The 26024-nt window shown below is 43.6% G+C and overlaps 1 protein-coding gene across 3 annotated transcripts in view; it reads left to right on the top strand.

The window, feature by feature from the left end:
- Window positions 1-895: 895 nt before the first annotated feature.
- Window positions 896-26024, top strand: part of adamts9 (ADAM metallopeptidase with thrombospondin type 1 motif, 9) — a 60924-nt gene continuing 35795 nt past the window's right edge. For 2 of the 3 annotated variants that reach the window (XR_003593508.1, XM_028001909.1), the window contains exons 1-23: window positions 896-1527; window positions 1822-2243; window positions 5443-5605; window positions 8682-9010; window positions 10344-10427; window positions 10520-10644; window positions 10833-10873; window positions 10955-11060; window positions 12576-12722; window positions 13515-13656; window positions 13875-13979; window positions 15302-15447; window positions 15760-15941; window positions 16053-16189; window positions 16895-17012; window positions 17190-17285; window positions 18425-18591; window positions 19422-19551; window positions 20935-21061; window positions 21181-21394; window positions 21482-21655; window positions 22751-22912; window positions 24119-24238. Coding sequence is in view for 2 of the 3 variants with exons in the window: in XM_028001909.1 (XP_027857710.1) it covers window positions 1431-1527; window positions 1822-2243; window positions 5443-5605; window positions 8682-9010; window positions 10344-10427; window positions 10520-10644; window positions 10833-10873; window positions 10955-11060; window positions 12576-12722; window positions 13515-13656; window positions 13875-13979; window positions 15302-15447; window positions 15760-15941; window positions 16053-16189; window positions 16895-17012; window positions 17190-17285; window positions 18425-18591; window positions 19422-19551; window positions 20935-21061; window positions 21181-21394; window positions 21482-21655; window positions 22751-22912; window positions 24119-24238 (3534 nt within the window). In the remaining variant the exon portion in view is untranslated. The remainder of the gene's footprint in view (window positions 1528-1821; window positions 2244-5442; window positions 5606-8681; window positions 9011-10343; window positions 10428-10519; window positions 10645-10832; window positions 10874-10954; window positions 11061-12575; window positions 12723-13514; window positions 13657-13874; window positions 13980-15301; window positions 15448-15759; window positions 15942-16052; window positions 16190-16894; window positions 17013-17189; window positions 17286-18424; window positions 18592-19421; window positions 19552-20934; window positions 21062-21180; window positions 21395-21481; window positions 21656-22750; window positions 22913-24118; window positions 24239-26024) is intronic. The other variant, XM_028001908.1, reaches the window with a different exon arrangement.

A 26024-nucleotide genomic window follows, 5' to 3' on the forward strand; every position in this document is an offset into this window, starting at 1 on the left:
TATTTGGTTTTCCGTGCAAATGAAACGGTGGTGGATTAAAGTCTAGAAGAAAGAAACAAAAGGCAACCAGGTGCAATCTGAAATGGTCAATCTCTAGACTAAGATCAACAATTTTTCCCATGGAGATAGGATGTGTAAGTAGGTTTTCCCAAACATAATTGGTTGTCTCTCAGACAGATTGATTCATGACAGCATTTCAGTTAAGTTCAAAGTATCTGCAGTTAATCAAGCATTAACTTAACGGGCCACCTAACTGAAGAAATGCTGTAATTATTGTTTGTAGCAATCCACTTGTATGCTAAGCACATGAAGAAGTATATGCTCAAGTGGCCCATCTTGTGAAGATGTGTCAGTAGTAGAGAGTTCGGGAATGACTGCACTTTTTTTTTAGAATCACAACTTCCTCCTGGTCCGCATCTGGAGGATAAACCTGTGCTAGAGTTTACACCGTGTTTCAAATTATTATGCAAGTGATATTTTCTCGGATTTTCTTAAATGCAAATGATGATCAGTATAATTCTCAAGTCATGAACTATTACAGTACAAATCAAATTTTACTGAACAAAGCTCCCCATGAGAATAGTATTTTTTTCAAAAATAAAAAACTCAAAATGCACTGTTCCAAATTATTATGCACAGCAGATTTTCTAAACATTTTATGGTTTATAAAAAACTGCAAACGGTCATTCTTTGAATCTGCAGCGTTAAGTGGTCACATGTACTAAAATCAAAGTTATTTCAATCAAAAATATCTTAACAGACCGAGTTACATGTTAACATTGAACCCCTTCTTTGATATCACAGCACAATTCTTGCATCCATTGAACTTGTGAGTTTGTGGAAAGTTTCTGCTTGAATTTCTTTGCAGGATGTCCAAATAAATCCCGCATGTTTATAATAAGGTCAGTTGGTCAGTACATTCTGTGCATACTCAGAAGCAAAGAAAAAAAAAAGTAATCTCCTCTGTATATGTGACCACTCTGATCTGGAGCGGTGGTGGGGATATAAAAAGCACTCGGCTCCCCCTGACTGCACCAGAGTACCTTTGCTGATCTGATCCCGCCCCTAACGCAGGGGAAAGAGTTCACGGGCTCACTAGAGCCCATCGCCAGTGGACTGTTCCGAGCTGCAGCCCACCCCTCTCTCTCTGCAGTATGCATGTTCGCCAGGGAGTCCGCGAAGCCCTCACGTCCCAGCTCTGCACTGCTTCACCGGCCGGCCACCACCACCACCAGCAGCAGCAGCAGCAGCAGCAGCAGCAGCAGCAGCAGCAGCAGCAGCAGCAGCAGCAGCTCAGCCAGGGCGGACGGTAATAAGACGTGGATGCGGCGGCAGAAAGGCGGAGATCCCCGGAGTGAGCGCAGGAACGAGCAGACTTCCCAACAGGACTTCCAGGCTGCCCGGGTCTCTCTCCTCTGAATATAGACAACATGCATGTGCTCCTCTGGGGCTTGGGGTTCCTGCTATTCCCTGATCTCTTGAATGTAGTCGCATCCACAGGGAGATTGCTCCGGAGTTCGAGCGCAGGTAGGTAGTTTCCCCCCCTTCTCTCTAATCCTCTCCTCCGTCCCGACGCGTGGGATCATTCGCAAGGCAGGGAATGAATGAGCTTTTTCCAATTCCGCCTTGTAGCGCACAAGTTGAAGTCTGATCGACTGTTAAATACCAAAATAATGAAAAACACCTGATCAAATATATATATATATATATATATATATATATATATATATATATATATATTTAAAGCATGATCTCGCACATCTGGACTGTTTCGACTTGCACTGAATTCCTCCTGCCTTGTTTCCCCCCCTTCCCCCGCAGCACCAGAGGAGCTGGCTGCGTATGAGATTGTAACTCCGGTGCGAGTGAATGAAGCCGGTGACAGGCTTCCAGCCGGCGTGCACTTCAAGAGGAAGAGACGGAGTTTGGACGAGGGCACCGGGAGCGCCGCGGATCACTGGGCCGCGGCAAACATCCACTACAGGATATCTGCTTTCGGGAAGAACTATCACCTCAACCTCACGCTGGACTCGGGATTTATTGCGCCCGTTTACACTGTGACGGTCCTCGGAGCGCCCCAAGGAGATAACGGGACCGCTTTTGCAACAGATGCGGAAAGGGAGGAGGAGGAAGAGGAGGAGGAGGAGGAGGAGGAGGACACGGAGTTAAGGCACTGCTTCTATAGAGGACATGTGAATGCACATGCACAACACGCCGCAGTCATCAGTCTGTGCGCCGGCCTGGTGAGTTCACTTTTACGCTCGGCTGCAAGGCACTGTACACTTAGAGCTGGCTCTTATTTGGATAATAATAATACTAAAAAAAAAGTTACTTCAAGTATTCTATGCATAAAAAAGAAACCCGCATACGTTTAACAGAATTTCCAAACTACGATACGTTTCGGAGCTCTGTTTTCAGGGCGCGTTCAGCTTTCCACGAATTATTACTCGAGGTCTGACCGCACGTTCCCGTTTCCACGCTTCTTCTCCCCCTGCAGTCGGTGACGTCTTCACGCACGTTTGAGCAGCGCCAGAGCATGATTGTCGCTGACGTCATCACGACCCCCCCCCCAAAAAAAAAAAAAATCCCAGTGCTGCTGAAGCAGGAGTTTTGTTAGGGATCAAAAGTGCACTCAGAGTTTATTCATAGAAGCCGCTCGGGAGGTGATTTATTTATTTATTTATTTTTTGAAAGAGAGACTGCTTTATCAAAACTATTCATACACACTGGCAGCATTTTTTTCAGGTTACAATGACAAAGGTAGTATATATGAAAATGTGCATTTGGTTTTAGCCTCTTTGAGTCAGATCTTTGTAGAACCTCCATTCGCTGGAATCACTGAAGTGTTTTGAGGATCATCTTTACCAGCCAGCCAGACTCTGGCAGCTTTTGTGTCAGGATTGTTCTGCGTTTGACTCCATCCAGCTTCCTGATGCCTGTGAGCAGAAAAGCATGAGGCCGCCACCACCATGCTTCACCCCGGGCTCAGTGATCGTTTCAGATTCAATGTTGGTCTCATCCGACCACGACGTGTCGCTTTGCTGCGTCATCTACACGGACATAGTAAACTGTAAGCTGGATTTCTTCAGGTGTTTCTCACCTCAACAGTGGTTTCCTTAAAAGTTCGGACATAAATCTTGAGCGATTCACCCACTAGTCGGATGGTTTCGTAGGCTTTCAATTTTGCCAAACGTTCCCATTTTTGTGGCTGATTTAAACGTCCCCACAGCTTCTATCCCTAACCTGTCTGGTGCTCCTTGGTCTTTGTGACGTTGTTTGATCACTGTTGTTCTCCTGTAAACCTCTGGCGACTTCGCAGAACAGCTGGATTTATACTGAGATTCCATTACTACTATTTCATAGCGACTTCTGAAGGCGGTTGGTTTGATTTTTTTTCAGCAGGCAGTAACGATGCGCATCATCTGTTTACGCTACCGTGCACTACTTTATGTCGGTCTAATTTATGAAATTCCATTTCAGTGCTGACGTTTGTGGTTGTAACATGCCAACATGTGAGCGAGTTTACTGAATACTTTTGCAGGACTCTGCAGTTTTGCCCAAACTATACATTTGTTTGTATATATTGTGCACATGTAGGATCAATGAGTGGTTTAATGTTTTTCTACTTGTGTCAGATACATCTACACCATACCAGTGCTTCGCCTGCCTTATTTCCCATGACTTCCTATGATTTCTGTCCGTAACAAATGAGCAGCAAGTCAAATGTGCCAGTGGTTTAGCTTGTAGAGATCTAAGATGCCCAGTCATGCTGAAGGTTTCCTGTGATCTACAGTAAGAGGGCTTCTGAGGGCATTTGCCACCATTCAGAGTGCTTTCCCTGATACACATCACAGATCTGCTTTGATTCCTTTCGCCTTGTTTGATGACAATTCTTGCACGCATGCAAATTGTCTCCTTTCATCTAGTTATGAAAAGGCCTTCCCTTATTTCATCCCATATTTTACAAATAAGCAAAAACCTATTCTACATTTGGATAAAATGGAAAACTCTTAAGCGTTTCCTAGAAATATCGTTAGAGGAAAATGTCAAAGAACCGAGCTCAGCACGTGTGAAATATTCTGCAAAGATTCAGGGAATCTAGGGAAATCCCTGTGCGTACGGACTGGAACTGCAGAGCTTTGCTGGATGCGGGTCAGCTGCAAGAATTCAGGTGGCAGCGCTTGAGAAACGGCAGAATTACTGGGATCAGGATCCCTGCATGCGTCTGGACGAATCGATCATCTTATGATGTGCGGACAATATCGGCGGATATCGTATGGCTTCTGCTCGCCACAGACACAGATGTGCATATTTGAATTTTGGTGCGTGGCACTGTCTCAGCAGGGCATTATCCATAACTTATACTGTACATCTGGCACAGACGTTTGAGAGGCACAGATTGTTGCGCTTGATGGGTCTCCTGCAGCTGAGATCCAACCCCTTTTGAAAATGTGTGGAGCAGCGATGAAAGGAAGATGCAGGCAAGTTCACCAGCTGTATTGTTACGTCCTACACCATAAGTTAGTTACACCACAGAGCATGGTGCTGGAGCCATTTTTTATTTTTTTTAAAATTTATGGTCATGTATGTGTGTGAAATATGTGTGCTAGATGATGCACTTTTTTAAAGCTTTTTTTATGTTTCTGGGTAAAACAGCACTTGTCTATCAAAAAGCGTTGAAATTTATGATTACGGTGTCCATGGTTGAAGTCCAGTTCTCTGTTCAGACTTGCCGCTTTCCTGCATTACGCATATATGTGATAATGTAGCAACTGACAGGTGTAAGATGCCAACATGCATCTCTGTTGTCCTGATGTGTGTTCCTCGTTGGACACGACAGTATTGTACTGATGATACTCAGATATATTTATCCAAAATCCCATCAAAAGAGATAACAAGTGTGTCAGACACCTATGGCCCTAATCTGGCATTATGCAGTGTTGTTATTACAAAACTTTGCTTTGTCTTTATTAAACAGGGTTTTAGGACATTCTATTTTTTCAATACTGTCAAAATGAAAAAGAATATGACTAGTAAAATTACTATGCATTTTGACATTCAAATTTGAATCTCCAAATGCATGAATTAGTTTTGACAAACTTTGGTTATTCTTGTTCTTAGTTCCTTGGACTTTTTTTAGGATTCTGTAGAATCATAGTTCATTCCTAATCTGTGGCAATGTCATTTTCCCAGGCTGATAATAGCGTAGACTAGTTTTAAACAGTCCATAAAAATTAATTAGAGACTCAAATTTGAAATCTGTTTTGATCAAAACGGATTCTATGCAACTACAATATTACCTATATAATCTGTTTTTATTTAACTGAGCTGATGTGGCACGGTGATGGAGCAAATTCCCTCTGCTCTATTTTATGCATTATTTATGTTTACTTCTTTTTTTTTTTGACAGATTCTTACAGGTTCTCTTCCTCTCCTTTACAGTTTGGCACTTTCAGGTCTCCTGAGGGGGAGTATTTTGTGGAGCCCCTGCACAGCTATCAAGGGGAGCACTATGAAGAGGAACACACAAAACCTCATATCGTGTACAGGAAACTTTCATCCGGGAATCGCACATCCGAAGAGACCTCAGCTTGTGACACTTCAGGTGCGCCGTGCTCCAGGATGAGCCTGCATGCACCGCACGTTTTGACAGACGAGCCTTATTACTAAGTTATAGATGCAACTGTAGCTTAGGTTTAACCCTAACTAAACCCTAAGCCTCTTCACCCCCTGATACTCCAGTGGACTCTGTCTGTTTGGGGACATTTAGGGTCAGTTGATGCAGTTTGCTTTCACACTGGACTGTGTTAAACAAACCAAACACTTTGACAAATCTGTTTCCATCCCTCCCCCGTGGTGGCGCTGCACCATGAGCCGATGAAAGAAACGACACGAAAAATCTGAAGAAGACACTGAGAGCAACTTCCTTCTTCAGGAAGTGTAAACAGAAATACTGTATAGTGGTGTCAGATTTTAGCGGCTGTAGGATTTCTCTCTTTTCGTTAGTAAAACACCACGACCATTTCTCCTGCTAGTGTTAGACCTGGGTTGTTTTCACCCAGAATGCCCTGCCAACTCTGGTCTGCTTGACATTCATATTTACATTCGAATCGTGCCAGAGTTCACTTCAGCTGAACGCCTCCAAAAGCTGGAAGCGGACTGCTGCGCAGGGCATTCTGGGTAAATACAACCAAAACAAATGTACAAGTCTTGCGCTTGAGGAAGAAATGAGTCTTTTACCAGAGACAAGAGAAATCCTACAACCTGTAAAATCTCATGCTACTCCATTTTTGTTTACATTTTTGTGATGAAAGAAGTTGAGCTTCTTCTTCAGAGGTTTGGTGTTGCTTTCTTCAGTGTTTCTTGGTGCAGCGCCACCACAGGTGGGTGTGGGGAAGGACAGGCTTTTCAAGGGTTTGGTTCATTTAAGCCAGCGCGGTGCAAAAGTTAGCCGCACCAGTTGAAAGTTTTGCAAAAATTACAATTTTGGTCCTCAATCGAATCGAGGCTACCAGACTACGAGATGGGAAAACACCTTTAAATTCCAGCAGCTCAGAGCTTAGTACTGAAGTTATATCGAATTTCATCCACGAAGTGCTCACATCACCCGTCAGCTGACCTAAATATCAGCTCCAGTCGCCCCTCCCCCACTCAGTGGCAAAACCCAGCAGAGCTGGTTGCCTCTGGGCTGGGACCTCCCAGTGGCTGTGTTTAAAAACAGTGTGTATGCGGTTGTTTTTTATGTGCATGGAAGTGTTTTCATGGGATGTGTGTGGCTTGCAAGTGGAGGATTGTTCTCATGAGCATGCAGCCTTTTAAACTGGTTCCCACAGACATAATCAGGTGTAATCGTTGAGCCACACATGCAGCCTCTCTCCTATCAGCCGCAGCAGAAGCCGATTATGCAACTGTAGCTGCGCTTATCGAGTTATTAAAATAATTGTTCTGTGCCTATTAAGCTAAACTAGGTTTATCTTAAAAAGGAGGGGGGGGAGGATAATGATTATGTAGCATGAATAAAAGGATGAGTTTATGGATGATGTTGACTCAGCATGAATAAGAGGTCTGGCTGTTTCACAGCACGCATGGTGCAGTTCCTGCAGCTGCTGCACAGCAGTGAGGAAGCTTTCCAGCTCTCACACTACAGGCACACACACACACACACACACACACACCCACAAAAAGAAAAAAAATCACTTGGAAGTTCACCCTTGTATCTCCCCATCTCAGTTTACTGGCTGAACTTCCTGTTGACTCTTGTACTTCCTCTGTTTCTTTGATAAGCAGCTCGGGCAGACCCACTGCGATGACCATGGTGTGTAAACTGTGTAATGGCAAAGTAACGCCAACTTAAGATAGTCAAATAATCAAAACCAAGAAAATAAATGGCGGAATATTTTCCCCGTTGATTGTTGTGCAGCCGTTTGGTGTCACTGCATATGTATATGTTTAGGTGCGTGTGTGTGTGTGTTTCTCTTTTGATTCCGTTGCACAGCGTGAGTGAGGATGTATGAAAACATAGCCAGAGGGAGCGCCGGCCTGACCGAAAAAGCCACATGGAGGTAGAAGTGATTTAGGGCTCACATGAAGTTTATGTTGTACAAAGTATTCCTTTGCCCTGTGAACTTCTGTACATTTTGTTGCGTTGCAGCCACAAACTACAGTGCGTTTTGTTTTATGTGACAGACGAGGCTCACGCCGCAGCCCTCTTTAGCTGAGGTGATGAAAAGAAGGTGTCGTCGCTTTGCCGGCTTAAATGAGTTATCACTAAGGAAGGTTCACATTTTTGTGAGAATTGACTGGTAACACAAAATCTTACTAGGTATATTTTTGTAAACTAACTTACAAGTAACGTTTCTGCACAAAATAGCAGCTTGTCCAAGGCAATAATTTCTGAATATTGATGAAAAAAGTGCTAAATATATGTATGTAAAATAATTTGCCAGTGGAACAAGACATTATGACTTGTAACATAGGAAAAATGTCTTGTTCCACTGGCAGATTATTTCACTTTATTACAAAATTATTTACTTAAAAGAAGCTCTTAAAGTGTGAAAAGTTACTTGATTTCAAGCTTACTGAGATATTGGCACTAGAAACTACATCAGAAATGCTTTGTAAATGTTTCTGTTTTTGCAGTGGTATAAAACGGCGTAATCCACAGCTATCTTGTTGGATTTCTAAGGATGTATTTATTTTATCGTTCAAAGTACAACATAAAAAGACAGTCAGAGAAAAGGTATCGCATGGGGCGGTTTTGTCGTCTTATCTTTGTTTCCTGAGCTGCCTGTGTAGCGCTCTTATATGATTTGACTTCAAGTTTTACCTAGTCTGAACTCACTGCCCTTCTCTCTCTTTCTCTCTTTTCAAAGTGAGGGAAAAGAAGAAAAATGGGCCTTCACTCTGTGTTTGCAAATCAACACAATATTTGAGCAGAAACAAACATAATACACCCAGAGCACAGACATGTGAAACCAAGGCCTCCTCTCTGCAGTCCACACTTTGCATGCAGTTTCAACTTTAAAGCCTTAACCACAAATCTATCCACATCCTCCTCACGCACAATCATTTATATCTTGCCTTTTAATTTATTTGTATTTCTTTTGAATGATTGAATCAATGTGTAATGACTTCAGGTTGTGCGTCTGTGTTTATTTACGCTCTGGATTCTTAACTCTTAGGACACAAACACAGGCACAAGAGGCAGAGGGCGAGGAGAAGGCCGGCCCCCGTTGCCGGCAGCGCTTCCCCTCTGGTCGGCGCTGGCATGCTCGACGACCTGGGGTCACTGAGCGCCAGCCTGACCGGTAGCGCTTGGCTCACATCAGAGCGCGGCGTTGCTGGCAACAGGCCGTCAAATGATAGCGGAGGTGACTCAGGACCTCACAGGAGATCAAAGCGCTTCCTCTCCTACCCGCGCTTTGTTGAAGTCATGCTGGTCGCCGACAGCAAAATGGTGGAGCATCACGGCAGCAACCTGCAGCACTACATACTCACACTGATGTCTATAGTAAGTGTGACAGTGGAGGTCTGGTTGGGGAACATTGCTGCATCTTGCAACAACCAACTGTTTACTGTCTTGTCACATCACAACCACAAACTTCAATGCGATTTATCAGGATTTCAGGTGATGCCGCCACTAAACGATGCTTCATGCTGAAGCAGAAAGAAAATAATATACAGTTTTGAAAATTTGTCTCTATTAAAAGTCTAAAAAGTGAATTTGTAATCAACTCCCCTAAGTCAATACATTGTCTAACCACCTTGTGCCGTGATTACAGCTCAGAGTTAAAAAGAGTATATCTCTGCTTTAAAGATTTAGAGACTGACATTTTTTGCCTGTTTTTATTTCTAGAACTTAAATGAATCGGATTTAATTCTGGGCTTTGACTAGGCCACTTTAACACACGTATATGCTTTGATCTATGATGGTATTGTAGCCCTGGCCGTATATTCAAGTGTATTAGCCTGCTGTATTTCACCTTGGATATCATTCTTAATGGCATGTGAAGAGTTAGTTTGTTAAATCTGGACCTTTGCATGTAATTCCACCTCCTCCCACCTGTTTGCTGTGTTTCCTACATGTGTGTGGCAAAAAATTCAAAAAGCAATGACCCCTTTGGTTCTCTGATAAAAACTCTCCTTAGCTGGTCCATCAGTTTAAGTGATCTCCCATTACTTCTTCGCTTAGCGGTCAGCTGTGGCACAATTGCGGTTGTTTGCTCTTGATTTCATTTTGAGGTATTCGACTCTATAAGTGGCTGAATACAAATGCGAGCAACACTTTTCCGATTTATATTTGTAAATCAATAGAGAACTATGAATCGGATTTAAGTCCAAATCATGCAGTAACCAACCCCAGCCTTAGGAAGTTTGGGGCTGCAATGTGACAATGCATGGAAAAGTCCAAGGTCTTTGCATACTTTCACAGAGGCGCTGTGCATGGATGTGTTGTAAGATAGCACACACACACGTTAGTGTTCCGATATTGTTGTCAGTGCAGCATCTCAGTCTGCAGTCTTTTGGGGAAAGGGTTGTGGTCGGGAAATGGTCAGCCCAGGGCGGGAGCAAACAACTTCTCCAAGAGGCCAGGGGTAAGAGAGGACATAAGGAGTTAGCTTTGATGAAGGTTAAAAAATAATCTCAGGTATGTCACAAAGAGCGTTTACTTTCAGCCCACTTCAAACAGCAGCTTCCGCAGGCTGAAGGGGCCAGTGGTCTTCAAGGGGGGAGGCTGAGGTGACCTATATTTTGAAGAACAGGCTTGTTTATTCTCAGGACCAGTGAGCTTAGAACGGAGTTACCTGTATACGTGCTTCTAATCCTGATTTCTCCCCATTCAGGTCTCCTCCATCTATAAGGACCCAAGCATCGGCAACCTGATCAATATTGTGATCGTCAAGTTAGTGATAATCAACAACGAGTTGGTAAGTTTGTGCTCTGTTCTCGTCATTTCCTCGTGTCTTCCTGAAACCGCGACCATTTCCCCATCTCTTTCTCTCCCTTGCACGGTTATCAGGACGGCCCAGCTATTTCGTTTAACGCACAGACCACTTTAAAGAACTTCTGCATCTGGCAGCAGAACCAGAACGTCCCGGACGATAACCACCCCTCCCATCACGACACCGCCATCCTTATCACCAGGTGCAGGGAAATTATTTGCCTTCTCGCTGGCCTCGGCACGCTTTTAAGTCTTTGAAATATCCAAATACCCAATGAACTCGGGGTTGAGCATGTAAAAAGAGAGGCCTGATCAAAGACTGGGTGAAGTGTTCTTCGTTTTAATGCGGCGACTGCTGACCATGACCTGTTATCTTCATTTTTCACCACAGGCAAGACATCTGTAGAGCGAGGGATAAGTGTGACACATTAGGTAAGCGGAGCGTTTCCACCAGCGGGCTGCATAGCGACGGCGTCGTGTGGGAAAACTGACACTGGTTCTCGTGCTGTGCAGGGCTCGCCGAGCTGGGGACGGTGTGTGATCCGTACCGGAGCTGCAGCATCAGTGAGGACAACGGGCTCAGCACCGCCTTCACCATCGCCCACGAACTGGGCCATGTGTAAGCATAGCAGACCTTTGGGAATGTGGTTTTTTGTTTTTTTTTTTTTTCTAAACAAGAGATGGATTTGGTTAAAGTTAGGCAATATTAGAGCTTCAAAGGTTTTACTTTGTTTTGCAAAAGTATTCAGACCTCTTAAGCTTTTCTGTATTTTTGCTGTTTGGAAGCAAAACTTCAATGGGGTTGACAGCAAGAAGCACATGGTTGTGAATTAGAGGGAAAAGCATATGTATCTTGAGCATCTTTTAGAAATTAACATCTGAAAAGTGAATTTATTTTTTTTTGCCCTTTTAGTTTGATCAATGAAGCATTGTGCCATTTTATAGCGCAGTCAAGTAACTATGTTGCATTTAGTTGTTATAAAAATGCTGTATATGTCAAACAGGACTTAAAAGAAATTTGACGCCTTGAAATTGGGCCTCTTGTCTCTTTGGCGGGGTTCTCCTATGACTTGGACTCAAGTAAACTCTTATCAAAGTATACATAATAATAATAAAATAATAATAATAATGAAGAAAAGGGAAAAATGTATATACTTGTGGCCAGAAATACAATACATCAGACTGTCAGTTCCCCGAAACTACAGACACACACACAAAAAAAAAACAATGTAAAAGCACACGCATGTGTGTGATAATTACTGCTGCCACTAGTCTGGAGGGAGCTGACTGGGGGTCACGCAGGGCTGAGGCGGAAGCTCAGACGTAGGTGGCGCTTTGTGAGAGCGAGCGTTCTGGCACCTCTGAATGGAGATTAAAAGGATTTCTCAGACATTTTCGAAAGAATCGAGGGAACACTCCAAGAATGTTTTTTGATGAGGGAAAAACCAAACATGACATGACGCTCAAAAAAGTCGATTTTACATAAGGCCGCCCCTTCATGCCTTCTGCAGTAAGCCTTCATCGACTCTCACAAAATGCTCATTCTTGCCACTAAACAAAGGGCTGGATTATTGAATTCCATCTTTATCTGCACCAACCAGGGCAAACATTGGTTGACGGCTGCTTGGTGGCAAAGCTCACTTGTGATTTTGCCCTGTATAAGGTGGGCAGCTTAGCGGCGAGCGGTGCGATGTTGTACCGGTTCACACCAATCACATTTCTATACCCTGCAGCGGCTTGAATGTGGGGCCTCAGATTTTCCCATCTAAAATGTTTCCCTGGTTTTTAACATAATTTAATATCAGACTGGTTTCTCTCCAACGTCCCCACAGGCAGAGAATACAAACGCTCTGTTATTTTCAGTGGCAGCCGCAAATTAGCTTCCCAAAACCAACACCACAATGATAGTGGGAACGTAGCTACAGATATAAAACACGGAGAGATATTAATAGTCTGTAGTTCTGTGCAGTGACATCGTCATCATTCACTGCATGTCCGTCATTCAGAATGCTTTTGCTTTGTCCACGAAAGGTTTAAAATAACTTCAACCCTCCTCACTTAGATTTGATCTCTTTTTTTTTGGCACTATTTTGTCTGCCTGTTTTTAGTTAGTTCACTTTTCTCTCCTTTCCAGGTTCAACATGCCTCATGATGACAGCAACAAGTGCAAGGAGGATGGAGTGAAGTCGCAGCAGCATGTCATGGCTCCCACACTCAACTACAACACAAACCCTTGGATGTGGTCCAAGTGTAGCAGGAAGTACATCACAGAGTTCCTCGAGTATGTCGTGCTGTTTGCATCATCATGATAACGCGTCTCCGACTATTAGGACGTAGCCAGACAGAATAAGAATCGTTTGCTCAGACGTGGACAGTACAAACCTAGTGGAAGTTTTCATTCATGTGCATCCAGAAACATGCAAGTCGTGTACTGTGTAAAGATACGTAAGACGTATTATCTTTTTTTTTTAAAGGGGGTTTTCTTGACCCCCCAAAAATCTGAAAGTGCAGCATAAAAATGTATCCAGTCTTCTACTCTGAAATGAAATCCAAACGTTACATAAGTAGTAAATAGGTGTGTGTAAACCTACTTTAGTGCTACTAAATGTTGGCCACAGCAAACATGAGCAATAAGCTCAAATGAGAGGAAAACTAAGCTTTAGAGCCTACTTGGAAAACAAAATATATAAAATCTTTGTGGCAAAATGTAACAAAATTGCGGTACTATAACTGCATTGTTTGCAGACTTGCTTCTTAAAACTGGGACTGCTAAATTCAGAAGTAATATAAGGAAGATCTGCTTTTATAACTCCTTCAGTCTTATAGTCTCCCTTTCCAATAAACTCATTGAACTCCTGGGAAAAAAGAAACAACTACTCCGACTGTAGGAAATAGTAAATGGGATGATGTCATGCGTGGTTGAGCATAAGCAGACGTCTTTGTGGATGTATGTGTGCAGATTACTGACCACTCCTGCTGTACTGAGTGCGTTTTCTGTCTGTTTGTGTCTCTTGTTTTTTTTTTTTTCCTCTTTTTTTTTTCTTCAAGTCATTTTACTTTTATTTCCTAATAGCACAGGATATGGTGAGTGCTTGCTCGACGAGCCCGTTTCTGGGCCGTACAGTCTGTCGAAGCAGCTGCCCGGGCGGATATACAGTGTCAATAGACAGTGCGAATTGATATTTGGGGCGGGAACGCAGGTGTGCCCTTACATGGTGAGTGGAATCGTGTCGTCGGCTTCTTTAAAGTCGCCCCGTATAACATGAAAACCTGTCAGTGGTTCCCTTTAAAATGCGAGGAAAAGCGAATTGAACATTTTGTTAAAATGCATGCTTCTTCTTCTATTTTTATTTTTAAGGTGTTGTGCATTAATGGTTGAGTTTTGAAATGTCAGAATTAACATGTAGCTCACATGCCTGTGTGTAATGAACAGACTCAGTGTCGGAGGTTGTGGTGCACGAGTCCAGAGGGCGCCCAGCGGGGCTGCAGGACCCAGCACATGCCCTGGGCTGACGGCACCGACTGTGAACCTGGAAGGGTAAGCGTCACGCAGAATCTGCAAATGAGAAATGCAAGAATGTGGGTTCCAGTAGGAGAATGTTTTTAGGTAACTAATGGGAGTGGATTAAAGCTAAATTCCAGTTAGCTTAAAAATTGAGAGTGGCCACAGCCACCGGGATTCTCTTTTGAAAGTGGAACACAATCTGTGCTGAAAGACAGGTTAGTGTTAGCAGGTCAAGCCGATGGAATTTTATATCTCTGCATTTTGTGTATTTAAGTCCCATAGCAACACGTCCACCTACAGAGGGAAACAATGTTGACTTTGAGACTGATTTATTGAGCTACATCATTTATTCCAGCATCTCCGGCTTCGGAGGTGGAGCTTTCTCACCAACTGCAGCTCGAAATCCAAAATGGCTGCCAACGTATAAAGCACAGCTCCTGATAGTGAACATGTTGCTAAACTTGTAGACTTGGCTGGTGATTTTAATCGTCACGAATCGACTTGAATTTTGTGTCCAAATTCCTTTTGCCGCAAAACTCTTTCCACCGTTTTCAAATCTAACACGTCCCATCACAGAACCGCGTTGCAAAACTCAAAAGGATGAAACCGACTTTGCTGGAATAAATACATCCTTCATGTTATCTGCGGAAACATTTGCTCTCTCTCTCGCCATCTGATCATTAATATCTTGACATGTAGATTTTTAAAGTAGGGACGTTATTTAAAATTGACATTTTTGAGCTGTATATCATGTTATAATGTTATTCCCTCATCAAAAACATACCTGAGGTGTTGCTTTGATTTTTTTTCATGCATGTTTAAGAAATTCTTGAATCTCCTCTGGCAACCATTTGGATTTCCTAAGACTCTTGCTAACGTAGTCGCTTCATTGTGCTATAAAACAGCTCCATCGGCCTGGCAAAATACATAACGCCACTCCTCTAAGTTACTTCTTTTGACTCTGTGCTTCCTCTGCTTTTATTTTGACCACCTTCACTATGCTGATATACAGCTTACTTTGACCCTCCTACACTCACTAACAACTTGCTACATACCGGCAGACCATTGGTCAGGACTGATCTAACTGAAAATCAGCCATGTTCATTCACCAGCTGGACTGTCTCAGCCTGTTAGCCGTTTTTTAAAATGACATTTCATGCCAAACTGCACAAACTAACCTTTGTGCAAGATTGTCTGTTTGTTTTCAGACACACTTATTGACTGCATTCAATGTTTTCGATTAAACTTAGCCTTCCTTTCTGGTTAACTCTGGTTTCACTCGTTTTTTTTTGTTCCGTCTCCATACGCTCCTGCCATTGAATTTGTTTCCGTCCTTCCTCTCATTTATCTCGCAGCATTGCAAACACGGCCGGTGCATTCCCAACGAGCACGACGCCTCGCCTGTGGACGGCGCGTGGGGGGTTTGGAGTCCGTTCGGTACGTGCAGCCGGACATGCGGCGGCGGCATAAAGATTGCAATGCGCGAATGCAACCGACCAGTGTGAGTAGCCGCGTGTCTTTGTAGTCGTGCATGTTTTCATCTGCTGAAGTCAGTGTTCCATAGATCAAACCTCCTTAAGGGGATTCTTTCCATAGCAAGAGTTCAGTGAATCATTGATTGCAGACCTTACAGGGATGTTTTTTTCTGCTAAATGCACGCATCAGCCAGTCTCAGTGAGTGTAGCCTTTCATCCCGGATTAATAGAGTATGAGAAACGAATAAAAACGAATGAGAACGAGTGTTGTTGATGTGTAACAAGCTAAAGAGAAGAACTGACACACTTTAAGCTGCCCTACTTTCTTGCGCTCTCAGGCCACAGAGCGGAGGAATGTATTGCGTTGGTCGGCGGATGAAGTTCCGTTCTTGCAACTCTGAGCCCTGCTCCAAGCAAAAGAAGGACTTCAGGGAGGAACAGTGTGCTGTTTTCGATGGAAAGCACTTCAACATCAACGGTCTACCTCCTAACGTCCGCTGGGTTCCCAAATACAGCGGAAGTGAGTCCTTATTTTCATTTTCTGCTGCTTGTTGCCTGATTTTTGCTGGTGAAAAGCATTAATCAGCGTGAGCCTTGCACCGATTAGCCTTTGTTTTGTCTCCTCTGTCAGTTCTGATGAAGGACAGATGTAAGCTGTTCTGCAGGGTGGCGGGCAGCACTGCCTACTATCAGCTCAGGGACAGGGTCATCGATGGCACGCCATGCGGACCCGATACCAACGACATCTGCGTCCAGGGCCTGTGCAGGGTGAGCCTGTTCGTACTGAGTGACCCCTGGCGGGGTCCGTTCGTGCGGTGCAGCCGTGCCTTTTAATGATTTCCACATCCCTCCAACATCTCAAATCCTTTGCCTAACCAGACCGTTTCTTCAAATCTGACGTTTAGATTTTTAGTTTGAAAGCTTGATTGCAAACATGCCCTGCACATCAAACGAGTCAGTGGGTTTCCCTGTGTACATTCGGAACCACACACAGAGTTTTGGGTTTGACTGTGGCTCAGGAAGTCCCTCTGCCCCGGACAAGTGCATTTGACATCCAGAGATTGTCGCGACATCAAAAATCTGTTTGGCTTAAGGCGGCGCGCTTTGTTCCATGCTGCTGTTCTGAGAAATATTTGCAATATTTCATCTGAGTATTACACACAGAGCACAACACAAAAGAAATCACGCCCTTTGACGATTTTCAACGCAACAGAGTCAAAGTTCAAACTTAAATCTTATTTATCTCACAGATGCCTTCCAGTCAGTTCACAAATATTCAGTACTTTGCATTGGCCTGCCATACCAAGTCTTTCATTAGCAGTGTCTTTAAGAGTCGCCACATTACATTTGTTCTTTCATGATCTGTACAGTTTTACTTAAAAATAGCCAAATACTATGCATGACAACGCCAAAGTTGTGCTGCGTCATTCACATTAACAAAACACTTGTCTCGCCTCTTCCCTGACGGAGCAGCAAGCGGGTTGTGATCACGTCCTGAACTCTAAAGCCAGGAGAGATAAGTGCGGCGTCTGCGGAGGTGACAACTCCTCCTGCAAAACTGTAGCAGGACCGTTCAACACTGTACGCTACGGTGAGCTACGACCTTCTTGTCCCATCGCTCTCCATTTTTGGCTCTTGCCGCTCTTGTTCTGTGTTTCAGCTACCATTAAATGTGATCATCCTTTAGAAACACCAGACGTAATTTGTTCAAAATGATTTATATATGAGATCCAAAGCAGGTCGTGTAACAATCTAATCACATCTACAGGCTATAATGAAGTGGTGCGAATACCCAGTGGTGCTACAAACATAGATGTGCGACAACACAGCTACTCAGGGAAGCCGGAGGACGACAACTACCTCGGTGAGAATACGCCGCTGTTTCAGTCATAGTGTAGCTTCGTGCCTTGTAGTCGATCAGATATTCTATCTTGTCTTACATATCTGCCTGCCAGTTAGCATACAATGCTTTGTTTAGTTTTATTGTCAAGTTGTGTACTGTAAACTTAAGCATTGTATGTGTACTCCTCTTTTAATGAGTGAGAATTAGGCCTGTTGGTACCAATCAGGCGTGGTCAGCCAGGTTAAAGGCTTGTTTACCTTGATGCCGAGGTTCGAGTTTTTGATTTAGAGCCAATCAAAAAACTCGGGACACGTTGGATGCGCTCGACGCGTCAAACTCTCCAAACGATTCAACTCGCGCCACGACAGACGCTGGAAACTCGCCGCCACGACCCCCGACGCGCCTCCACGTCGACTTTGAATGTAAACCAGACGGGCCTGACGCTCACAGCACATTTGGTGCGAACGCACCACAAGTGTCAAAGTACCTGCATGTACACAAGGCCTGTGTTGAACATGTGGGGTGAGATGAAGAGAAGCTTACATCAGAGACGTTTGTTTACCGCTGGATTATACTGCTGCTGCAGTAAAACAAAAGCCAAACTTATTTTTAGGTTTTCTACACTTCCCCGCCAATAAATGTGTCTTCACTCCACAGCTGTGTGTATTTCACAATGTCAACTTCAGAACATAGTTTAACATTGATCACTCTTTTCTACACCAAGGGCTTGTAAAGTCTTTTTTTTTTATATATATATATATGTAAGAACAGGCCGGAGATTCTTAGAAGGATTTGTACTCTCGACAGTCATAATAATGTAATGTGTGAAATGGTGAGGAAAGAAAAGGCAGGAAATTAGCTCCATAATCGCATTAGAGTGAATGAGTGCAGACGACCCCGAATGGGACTTCTCCTGGAAAAAAGGATTATTTTACTTCTGCCTCATGCCTCAGTCTACCTTTAAGTGCTAACATAAACCTTTGTGTTTCTAATGCATCCTCTTGCATGCAGCGCCATGTGATCGCTTAAAGCAAGTGGTGCTACCCAAACATAGCTTTTAAGCCCACAGCGCTCTGGAGATGATTCAACTCGAGTTGAACAGACGCGGCTTGGTCCGAAATACAATTGCGAGAGTCAAAACGGTTCGTGTCTCCCCACAGCAATATCAAACAGCCGCGGAGAGTTCGTGCTCAACGGAGACTTTGTGGTGAGCATGTTCAAAAGGGAAATCAAAGTGGGAGACGCCGTCATCGAGTACAGTGGCTCCGACCACGTCATCGAGAGGATCAACTGCACTGACCGCATCGATGAGGAGATCATTGTCCAGGTAAAAACTGTTGACAACTTTGGACAAAATCTCCTCATATTAATGGTTTTCCCCTAAAACCTTTTTTATTTTATTTTTTTATTTTATTTTTACATTTTAGCACGTTGTGGCCACAAACTGTAAAGCGTTTTATTGGGATTTTGTGAATCAGACCAGCGTAGTCCAGGAGCCCTAAAGGAGCTCCTGGACTCTGAGGCGCCTCCGGACTGACGGACTTCAGTTCAAAGTTTATCTTTATTAATTAATCCTGGGTTAATTAAATCCTGCAATTAATCCAGGATTTAATTTGTTCAAAGAATAGCAATCTGGAAAGAATGGCTCTCATTTGTATTCACCTCTCTCTGCTCTGACGCCCAAAAATGCAATCTTAACAAAATCCAGTCCAGAAGGCAACTCTTAGTCATGCACTAAATCAGCTCTTTATGGAAGAAAGCCATGTTTGAAAGATAGCTGACATGGAGGAAGGTGCTTTGGTTTGTTGAAATCCGAACCAATCTTTACGGCCCTCTACGCAAAACGTGACGCATGCTGTGAGTATAGCTGTGCGCGCCGTCCTGTCCACATGGTGAAACACTCATGGTGTGAGGTTTTTTTTTTTTTTTTAAACAACGTGACAATAAATTTATCACAGTAAATGGTAAACGATATGATAAATGCCCCTCCCTGTGTCTAAATGTCCAAAGCTGTTACGCTTGTGGCTGTAACGTGACAATGTGGAAAAAAGTTCTAGTGGCGTTCCTGCAGCATTAACGCATTAAACGAGTGAATAATCAGTCGTTTCATTTTCTCTTCTCATCGTGTTGAACTGTACTTCTCTGTGCTCCCTCCAGGTTCTCTCTGTTGGAAACCTTTACAACCCAGATGTCAGTTACTCCTTTAATATCCCCATAGAGGATAAGCCTCAGCAGTTCTTCTGGGACGCTTACGGGCCCTGGCAGGAGTGCAGCCGCCTGTGCCAAGGTGAGGCGGCGGGAGGGTTCGGGGGGTGGAGGCACATGTGGTTGGCAGGCCTCAGTGTTAGAAAAGTCTGAAGATAAATGCGGCGCTCCTAGCAGAGGTAACACGGAAGATAGCAGACCTGGGAGCCTCACAGTCGCAGACATACGAGAAGAGAACCGCCTTGAAAATATCGCTTGCGACCGAGTTCATTTTTACAGCAAGTGGGCTGTGATATATGGCCCTCCTTGACGTGACCGTGGGTTTTTCACAGTGGTCAGGGTCTGTGGGGGCGGATCGCAGGTCAACTCGAAAAACTTGCTCTCTGCCACGACGCACTTTGTTCTGCGTAAGAATCTCTTTCTCTGCTTCTTGACATGACTCTGTCGGGAAGACCGCGCCGCCAAAGCTGGAGGGGAAACCGAGAGCCTCGCAGTTGACAGCAGGTTGCACAGCCAACATGTAATGTCCTCAGCAGGAACACACTAAGCTCTCATTGCACTGAAATGCAAAACCTGGTGGTTACCATCTACTGTTTGCAAGAACTTTAGCTTTAAATAGATGGTCCGTGGCATCGACGTATTAAAATGCTAACTTTAAAAGATGCATACATTGTAAGGAGACATAGTGGAAGTAAATGCTGACAAGTTATTATTATATTTATGAACAATAAATCCTACTTTATCCAGAAGCCTTTTGTGGCCTGGAAATTAAATGTGATTTCACCAAAAATATGTAGTTGTATTTTCAAATAGGTCAATTAAACAGAATGAGCATATTTTGTTGTTGCCCAAAGAGACAAAATATAAAAAATGTCTTTGTTTAGATACAATAAATAGTTTTTCAAATGCTTTTGTGAGCTTTTTGTTGACTCCATTCACATACAGAAGATGTCAATCACAGATATTTCTATATTGAATACCTGCCTGCCTGTTATCAAGTAACACTTTAATTGTATTGTAAAGTCATGTACTACATACTTAGGCATTGAACATTGTACGTGTGTCAGAATTAGGCCTGTTGGCGCCAATCAACTGGTCTGAGGTCAGTTGAGGAGCTTTTTAAAACTCTAAACATGTTGTGACCTTAAAGGTGCAGTACGTAGCATTTACAAAAATATGTTCAGCTACTTCACAGAGGAGGTCCAGCATTGCCACCACGCCTAGATCTCTTCTATGTAAAATATTCTAGATCTGCCGTCACCTTGGATGGACCACTTGTTCACCACAGAGTTGGGTCAAAGATGGCCACCAAAAAGAGATCCAAGATACATTTTTTGGACTGGACCCAACCCAGAAAGCTCCAGTTGAACTTTACCGCAAAGAGAAAAGTTTCATTAATCAAAGCACTGCATACAAAACCTCTTAAATGAGATTTACTCAGTTCTGCTTTTTTGTGTCTCAACAGGAGAGCGCAAGCGTAAGATTCTCTGCAGCCGAGAGTCGGACAGGGTGGTGGTGTCGGACCAGCGGTGCCACAGTTCAGCTCGGCCCGCTGCCATCACCGAGCCCTGCAACCCTGAATGTGAAGTGAGGTCTGTTTGACCGATTTAACCGACTTTTCAGTGCCTGAACAGGGCCCGGTCAGTTCGTCTGCTGTACTTTGTACGACACCTTTGAGGGACCTGTGTTCTTTCTCTGTCTCTCTTACCAGATGGTACGTGGCTCGTAAGAGCGAGTGCACAGCCCAGTGCGGCGTTGGATATCGCACTCTGGAACTATACTGCGCCAAAATCAGCCAGTCGGATGGCAAGACCCAGAAAGTCGATGACAGGTACTGCAGCGGGCAACGCAAACCTGACGACAGGGAAGGCTGCCATGGAGATTGTAACCCTGGTGGTGGCTGGGATTACTCACCCTGGTCAGAGGTACACGATTCTAGCAGAATGGGAAGGATTTTGTTGGATTTTGCTTGGCTGTTCCCTCCTGTTGATGGCTGGCTATTTCGATCGCAGTGCTCAAAGAGCTGCGGCGGGGGCACGAGGCGTCGGGGCGCAGTGTGTCGAAAGTCGTCCGATGACGACGACGACGACGACGACGAGAGCAATTGCAGTCAGAGGGACAAACTGACCGTCCAAACCTGCAATGAGTTCCTCTGTCCACAGTGGAAGACTGGTGACTGGTCTGAGGTCAGTTGAGGAATTATCGCATGTTTTAAAAAAAATAATTCTAAACATGTTGTGACATTAAATGTGCGTTAGATAACTTTCACAAAAATATGGTTTTCTCCATATTTGTTAAAACTGTCACCATGTTGTGTCAGTTTAATATAAAACAGCATAAGACTGAACTCCTATTGCGGCATGCAAAAATGGGCCGCTCCCGATCAAAAACAACCAATCAGAGCCAGGAGGAAAGTCTTAGTGCTGTCAAACATCCTGGTGTACACGCTGCTGAATAGCAGAGAAACTTACCATTACAGAAAAAATGCTTTATCCACTGTCATTGTGGCCATGCTAACTAGCCCTAGCATTCGTGGCAGGCTCTGTTGCAGGGAACCAGCTGTTGCGTAGCAAAGAGCAAGGCGTAAGATGTGAGCGGTGCGTACACCGGAGTGATTGACAGCGCTCCTTTCTTTGACTGGTTGTTTCTGACTGAGTTGTGTATTTCTGCATTTAGTACTGGCAGAGCTGGGCGAAGGCAGAGGAGCTCAGTTTTTTCACAGATTATCTTTCTTATATGACGTTGCCATGACATGACGGTAATTTCTACAACTATGTTAAAAACATATTTTTCATAAAAGTTACGTACTGCAGCTCTTAACTAAAATCTATGCCGACCCATTTGCTCTTCTGTAATTTAAATTCATTCGGACCAAAATCTTAGGACTAATTTGGTTTGTCTCAGTTGCTTTAAATTATCCACTTCCTCCACTGTAACTGAGTGTTGGGAAAGTGGTGATTGCAGAAGCCTGCTTAACCTCTGCTCAGTTTACACATAGTGAAGCTTGCAAAACTGTGGACTGCATTCCAAGATTTTTTTTTTTTTTTTACATGTTGCTGCCAAAACACTTCCACTGTTCCACTTCCACTTCTGAGCGAGAAGCCAGAGGAGGTGTGATTATGCATATGCATAATCACACCTCCTCTGGCTTCTCGCTCCCATGCAAGGGCAATTTGCTCTGAGAACGTCTTCATTCAGATCATTGTGAACACAGCAGTTGCAACAACCACAATTAATGTATTGTGCTGCTTCTATGTCGCTTTCAACATTTTCCCTCTCAGTGCCTTGTAACATGTGGGAAAGGCTACAGGCACCGACAGACATGGTGCCAGTTTGGTGAGGACCGCCTGGATGACCGCTTCTGTGGCGCAGCCAAACCCGAATCGGTGCAGGCGTGCCAGCAGCAAGAGTGCGCCTCTTGGCAAGTTGGACCATGGGGACAGGTGAGTTGTCCCTTCATACTTATTGTGTTTGGCACACTAAGCATGTTATGTTTCTCTCGAAGATTTGAGCAAACGTAAAGTCGGGGTCAAGACTAGAGAGAAATTAGCAGCTCACAGTCCCGACCATGACCCAACTGAGAAACGGTGACAAAACTTGAAAATTGATCTCTACAGACTATCTCCACTCAATTCAACATACATATGGCTGTAATTTGCAGTGATTTCTACTATTTATTAACTGAAGATACAAGCCGCACTTCTCAGAGTTTAGTACTTAATAAAAATCATTTCCTTTCACAATTACCCACTACCTTGTTGTTAGTTTGTAACGTAAAATGTCAATAAAATTGATTGAAAGGGATATAAAAACATTTGACATTGGCTGTGGTTAGGTTCCTGACATCTACAGCAGACATTAAAGGAAATATTTTACTTTCCACACATAAACGGAACTTGATCGTCTAATTAGGCTCAAAGCAGCGGTTTGTCGACTCAGACCAGTGATTTGACGCTACAGATTAGCTCTTAAACCTCCAAATCAAACAGTGCTGGGTTTTCCCAGCTGTTGATTTATCAAAGAATGGGAAAACTGCGACGTGTAAGAAGTGCAACGTAAAGATTCCCCGTAGAATGTGCACTGAAACAGGAAATGTGCTTGTTTTGATATATAGACAATGTAAGCGGGCCAGATCCCCCTGAATAGCTGTGTGATAAAAGCCTCTTCCTGAAACGATGCATGCGGCGCGGTGTCTGTGTGCATTCTCAGTTTGTAAACTGTGCACACAAAACTTAACACCCAAAAAATGCGAAATATTCCTGCGCCTCCCATCAGAGGATGTGCGCATGTTAACGTGCATTTGAAGCGGTTTAATGAAGCGCAGCCAAATGGTAGCTAAAGCCGCCGCCACACAAGTTTGACCCTGTTTCACCGAAGGCAATGAGCCAGAATCGAGCGCGGGATTGTACCCTTTGACTTGGCAACAGTGGAAAAAACAGTCAGAGCAACGTATATGAACTCCTTCTGCTGCTCGTCGGCGGGAAAGCCCTCCGTTTGTTAATGTGCAGAGTTATTTATTTTCAGGGGAGATTTCATTGCCTCCTCAGCTAAACCAACTGTTTTATGCTTGCCTCTCTGTCTCCTTTTCACAGTTGTTAACATTTCCCCTCCACTCCTTTTTTCCCCTCTCTCTCTCTCTTTGAACTCAGTGCACTACGTCTTGCGGGCCAGGCTACCAGATGCGAGCGGTGAAGTGTGTGGTGGGCTCCTACGGGGCTGTCATGAACGACGCTGAATGCAATGCCGCCGCGCGACCCACTGATACGCAGGTGAGCGGGAACGGCACCTCCGCGGCGTCCCTTCGTTTCCTCGCTGTCAGATCTACGCTTTATCTGCAAAAGAAGGAGACGGCGGAAGGAAGCACGCATGTCCGTTCACATTGACGCAGACGAAAGCGAGCGGTTCTCGTCCTCGACTCTCAGTGAAAGCATGACAAACACGCCAGATAGCTTCTGGCAAGAAACAGTGCCTTGTAAATATGCCCACTAATATATTCACATTATGTTATCTTAGGCATGTCAAATCTGAAAAGTGTGGCGTGACTTGTATTCAGCATTTGGAAGGTGACCCTGAACCCCGGTCTCAAATTTTGTTCAGCATCTTATGGAAATAAAATCACCTTCTGTGCAGATGTGGTGATAAAACTTAGTCGTATCGCGATATTTTGTGGTAGTATTGTGATAACGATACAAGTGATGATAAGAACTATTATTACTTTTTTAGGTAACTACGTGGCAGTGGCGGCCACAAATAGTGCTCTTGAAAAAAACCCCAACATTTGTAACGAGCTTCTTGAGGACGAAGTATGACTTGTATCACTAAAGTGCACACAGTAACTCCATTTAATCATATTTTCAAATTTATTCATATTTATTCACAGACCTTTATTGAAAAAACGGTGGAGGAAAGTAGTAAAAATAATAGTCCTGGCAATATGGACACTTTTTTTTCTACACATCCTTCACTGGAATTTATCATGAAAACAATAAATCAAAATGTTATGATAAGAAATGTAGAACTTTTTCCATGTTTTACACTGAGGATAGTGTATTCAGGGAGATGATCAGTGTTATTTATTGTCACTTATAAACCAATATTCAGCGTTTTGGATGGTGGCCAAAAAGTCCAGAAATGGTCAAATCTGACCATTTTGACTTTCTTCCTTATATTTACTCTGTCCCCTACATGGCTTACAGCAACCTGCAGGAAATGGTCTTCATGCCACTACTTAACTTAAAAGGTCAGTCATTCCGATGACTGCAGTTGAGTAAAAACCTGTTAATCACCAAATTGGGTGTGCTGAAGCGAGGAAACGCCTAAAACAAGCGTTTTAAAAAGATCAGCTTTGTTGTATTTTGTTCAGCCTTCCTGCTAATCTGTTTATAAAGCTTCTAGCATCTCACATATAATGAAAATGTTAAACTTTGTGTCTTCTTACGTCAGTAAATGTCTACATTGAAAAGGCGCTGTTGTCAGTTCCAGGTAGTTAAGGTACGATGCATCCAAGTTTTACTTTTCAGTTTTCGGGGATTGTTGAGCTCCTTATCGGCCAGAGACCAGGCAGGGCCTTTCGAGCTTAAACTTGGCCGGCATTGATAGTTGGTCCAATTTGTTAGAAACACTAAAAGCGATTCATTTAAATTATCTAAAAAACACATTTTAGATAAATCTTTTTCCCCAGAAAACGACAGACATGAAAGTACTGACGTTAAAATTCTTACTGATCTGAAAAGCAAGTTATTTACAGTATAAATTGTGTTGGAAATGTTCAATTTTGATGGATATCTGAATAATAAATGCCCACTGCCTATGAAGGTTTTCCCTACAAGTCACATAGTGAAAACGTTTTGGTTTTTTTTAGGTTTGATGTTTTAGGTATCTTTGATCTCTATTCCAATGTGCCCATTTTGAAGGGGAGAACACTACCTTGCATTTATCATCATAAACATGCGCACGCATACACACACACATGCACACAAAACAAAAACTACAAAGAAACATACAGTATTTTAAGCTGAATGAGAGGTTTGTTTGGTCAGCGTGGGGCGTAAACCC

This window comes from Xiphophorus couchianus, chromosome 20 (genome assembly GCF_001444195.1).
Source record: "Xiphophorus couchianus chromosome 20, X_couchianus-1.0, whole genome shotgun sequence".
Classification (NCBI taxonomy): Eukaryota; Metazoa; Chordata; class Actinopteri; order Cyprinodontiformes; family Poeciliidae; genus Xiphophorus; species Xiphophorus couchianus.